Source organism: Ceratosolen solmsi, unplaced genomic scaffold (genome assembly GCF_000503995.2).
Source record: "Ceratosolen solmsi marchali unplaced genomic scaffold, CerSol_1.0 scaffold29, whole genome shotgun sequence".
NCBI lineage: Eukaryota > Metazoa > Arthropoda > Insecta > Hymenoptera > Agaonidae > Ceratosolen > Ceratosolen solmsi.
The window spans coordinates 3,556,774-3,561,341 of NW_011948417.1; the positions used below are offsets into that span (position 1 = coordinate 3,556,774).

General features: G+C 32.9%; 1 protein-coding gene across 1 annotated transcript in view; it reads left to right on the top strand.

The window, feature by feature from the left end:
* BI-1 (Bax Inhibitor-1) overlaps positions 1 to 2,947 on the top strand; it is a 3,306-nt gene extending 359 nt beyond the window's left edge. The window contains exons 2-5 of the mRNA XM_011496311.1: positions 1,016 to 1,317; positions 2,291 to 2,616; positions 2,692 to 2,759; positions 2,852 to 2,947. Of these exons, the coding sequence (XP_011494613.1) occupies positions 1,016 to 1,317; positions 2,291 to 2,616; positions 2,692 to 2,721 (658 nt within the window). The 3' untranslated portion in view covers positions 2,722 to 2,759; positions 2,852 to 2,947. The remainder of the gene's footprint in view (positions 1 to 1,015; positions 1,318 to 2,290; positions 2,617 to 2,691; positions 2,760 to 2,851) is intronic.
* Positions 2,948 to 4,568: the final 1,621 nt, after the last annotated feature.

The window sequence follows — 4,568 nt, forward strand, 5'->3', positions numbered from 1 at the left end:
CGAGAGAGAGAGAGAGAGGAGAGAGAGAGAGAGAGAGAGAGGAGAGGCTAGCTTATTAAATATGCGCCATCGGCCATACGCGTACTCCTCAGCGATGTTTCTCGAACGATGAGCGGGCAACTTTTTCGCCCCTCCCCGCCTCGCCCCTCGTCACGCCACTGCTCGACTAGCCTCGCCTCACCTCACCGTACCTCACCTCACCTCACCTCACCTCACCTCACCCTCGCCTCACCTCACCCTCGCCTCACCTCGTCCATCCACGTTCCAATCGTCATCCAGCATGACTACGCCATTTGATTTTTCAATTTTTTCCCTTACGATTTCTTCTTTCTCGTCCTTTTTTCTTCCTCCCTTCTCTCTCTTTCTCTCGCTTCATCCTCCTCCTCCTCCTACCTCACTCTCACCCTCTCGTGCTTTCGCCCCCCCCTCCACACAATAACCCCTTTTCCTTGCCGTCGCTTCAATCGCTCTCTCTCTCTCTCTCTCTTTCTCTCTCTCTCCCTCTCTCACTCACTCACTCACTCACTCACTCACTCACATTTTCTCTCCTTTTTCTTCATATTAAACGCTATCTGGCAGCGCGCGCGACACGATACACGTAAGTGAACGCTCGCGCGCGCGCGCGCGCGTTCGAACTCGCGTACGCACACCCACAGACACAACCACCATTTACACTATCCACCTCTTGTTTTTCCTATTCCAGTTTACGTTTTGCTCGCGCCAACATTTATTTTCGTCGATTTTTCTGACGTAACTTCATTAAGGCCCGCATTGAATACGAAGCTTTTTGCGCACATTCCTCACCTCCAACTGCCCACTTATATCGAGGCCTTCCCTCTCTGTCGCTCTCCTACCTTCTTCCTGCAGCTCAATAATAATTAACGCTTCATTATAACTTATAAATATCAACGCTTACGTGGCGCTTCCTGCCCTTTTCGCGATTATGACGATTAGACGCGCTTTCTTTATACTTAGCCACTCGGCTCATCAATTATTTTATGATTTGTGCATTTAGGGAAGCACCCGTTCGACAACACTTAAAGAATGTCTACGGATGCCTGTCCCTCTCCACTGTGTCAGCCGCAGCTGGGGCCTACGTTCACATGTACACCAATTTTCTGCAAGCTGGTTTGCTGTCGACTCTTGGGACTCTCGGACTGATCTTTGCCTTAATTTGCACACCCGATAATGGAAAGAATCGATCGCTTCGCTTAGGATATCTCCTAGGATTTGCATTTCTTACTGGATTTGGAATGGGTCCACTTTTAGCGAACGTAATCAGCGTTGACCCTAGCATTGTTCTTACAGCACTGATCGGTGAGTTCTAACGTTGGGCGATTTTTTTCCCATTTTCCTTCTGTAAAACCTACTTTTAGAGCTTATAATTTATAATGTTATGGCTTTAGCTGCTTTATAATGTAAAACTGATTAATATTTATATTTCCCAAACGACCGTTGGCATGGCAATTGTGAAAGTATTCCATGCTTCGTTCAAGGATTTATACGACTATTTGGATTACATTGAAAGAAATGATTTTTTTATTGAAAAATATGAAAGTGAAATGAATAAATTGAATAAAAAATACTTTAATAGCCCAACTAAGTTCTTCTATACCTATTATATATAATTTTCATTGTGTAAAGTTTCGATGTTTAGCTGTAGGCTGCTCTCTCCTACTATAATAACTAGTTAAAGTGTTGTTTTATTTTCTTTTTTCTGTTATTTTTTTTTTTTTGTTTTTTTTTTTTTTTAAATATACACCAATGTTAAATAAAGAAAACAAGACTGTGCATTTTCATGCATTTCTGTCTACGCTAAGTACTATTATTCTTGTCTTTTTTTATTGTTTGGTCTTTTTCCTTCAAATTATTATTTAAATTAAGTTTGCAAAAAAATATCGACGCATTATTAGTATCAATTTTACTTAATGTACTCAACGGTTTTTCTTGCGATTAAAAAAAAAACAACAAAATAATAAATTAATAAAAAGAAAGATATTAAAGACTTGGCGTGCAAATTTTCTTGTTCTCTTTTTAACGGTGTCAAGATATAGTTTATTTACAGCTTATTTCTAACATTAAAGCCTAATGAAACGTTAAATGTTTGAAGAAAAAAAGGCAAGCACGGGTTGTAGAATTAAAGCGCGCCTCGGAGCACGACAGTTTATAACAAAGCGTTAGCAAACTTTCAATTTTAATATTAAGTATTTAATCGTCGACGATACTTTCTTTCTCCGATGACAACAAATAAAGTTTAACACACGGTGTAATTGAATTGATTTTATTACAGGTACGACCGTAGTCTTTGTCTCATTTAGTATTTCATCCTTGCTATCCGAGCAAGGCCGATGGCTATATCTTGGTGGAACTTTGATGAGCGCTCTCAACATAATGGTATTGCTCTCCCTTGGTAACATCTTATTCAGATCACAGATGATCTACCAGATTCATTTTTATCTTGGTTTGTTGGTGATGTGTGGATTCATTATTTATGACACACAACTTATCGTCGAGAAGAATCGAATGGGTAGCAAAGATTATATCGCTCATTCCCTTGATCTATTCATTGACTTTATCAATGTATTCAGACATTTACTTGTCATACTTACACAGAAAGTTAGTGTTGTTAATTTATCAATCATAAGTAGTTTGCGCTATCGTACGATTTTTCTAACCACATTCTCTTTTTAGGAGCAAAGAAATAACAAACGCAAGGAGTGAGTTGGCAGAGGCATTTCAAGTAAATCCAGAAAATAGAGGTCTTCGTCTATCCTATCCATACATAGTTCTATACATATGCGCATATACATAATATATACAGACATACTTATATACAAATATATATTTACAGATATAACTATTCTAGTATCTTATAAGTGAAACAAGTGAATAACATAATGAACGAGACTTACAGCTTTTCCTACAATAAAAACAAACAAAAAAAAAAGAAACAAAAAACAAAAAACAAAAAACAAAAAAAAAAACCAAAAAGAAAATATATATATATATACATTGGCATGAAATGATTGAAATTCAATTGTTTAAAGTTGCGAAGAGATTCTTGTGTCTCCATTTCGAGTGTGAAAATAACAGCACTGCGAAACAATAAGAAAAACTAAAATGATCATTTTTCATTTGCTAGAATGGGAAATTTTTGTTATTTCTTTTTTGGTAAGATGATTAAGAACAAATTATTGTAACATATATATCTTAAATGGGATTTTCAACATTTTACAGCACGACGGAAAATCAATTTTCATTATAATTCTTTTGGGATAGCATTATTTTCTATTAAATGCCATGATTTCTTTTTGGGTTTCTCCTTTCCAATGGTAAATCATAGTTGTCGAGCTAGCACTACTAATCAAATTCTTTCTATTTTGCTAAGAAGGAGTGATTTTTCACTTTGTTTTTTTCCTTTTTTTTTTCTTTTTTTCTTTTTTTTTTCTTTTTTTTTTTTTTTTTTTTTTTTTTTTTTTCCCGTCAGTTTCATTCTTTTAATTTTTTTTTTTTTTTTTTTTTTCTTTTCTATTCAAGAGAACTGATTTTCCGAATGATTTTTGACTATCGTCACATTTTATCGGTGTTAATTTTTACAATTCGGCACCGTTTATACCGGTAACAATTGTACTATATTTTGTCTTACAATAAAAGAAATTTACCAGTTTGTAGCCTTACTTTCTTTGATATTGTTGAATATCAGTTATAAACTTACGATAAATTGATTTTATCTTAATATTTTATTTAAAAAAAAAAAAATAATAAAAAAAAAAATAAATAAATAATAATAATAATAATAATAATAATCAAAATATGCAGATTATAATTTAATGAGTAGTTAATCGATAGTTAGTTAATCGATCAAAAAAATTTATAATTTATAATTGAACGATGAAAACATTATTATTCATTAAATTATACGTTTATGGTACATTAATTATTAGGTGCTACTTACATAATTTTTGTATAGTTACATTATGGCTATTCAACTAATAATTTGTTACACTGTTTTTACTAATAATTTGAATCAATGTGAAAATCATAATACTGTAACGAATGATCTATAAATTTTGTACAAACAATTATTTCCTAAGAACTAAATGAGCTAACGTATTGTTACATTTTAGTAATCACTCCTCAGTAAATAATTACATATAAAAATATACCTATGATTAAGTCAACACATGCTATAACTTTATATTGTTCTTATAACTTAAATAATTCAAACAATATACGATGTATATATTTAATATAAATAATAAATTAAAATGTTTTCAATATTTTTTATTTTTGTAATTTTATCATAATTTTCTCTCGAGTTCAGTAACTAACTTTCTTGACTAATAGCTACTCTGCATTTACTGATAAAAATGTTTAAAAATGTCGTACGAATGCAATTAGAATATTTCTTATTTTACAAAGTATTTAGAAAAGTATTTAGGGTCAATGACAGTTTCATTATTATGGTTATATTTTTAAAACCGAATATTTTAATCAACGTGTTTATCACAATTTTAGTTAAATATTATCCGAATGCTAAATTTACATATAATTTTTTACATTGATTA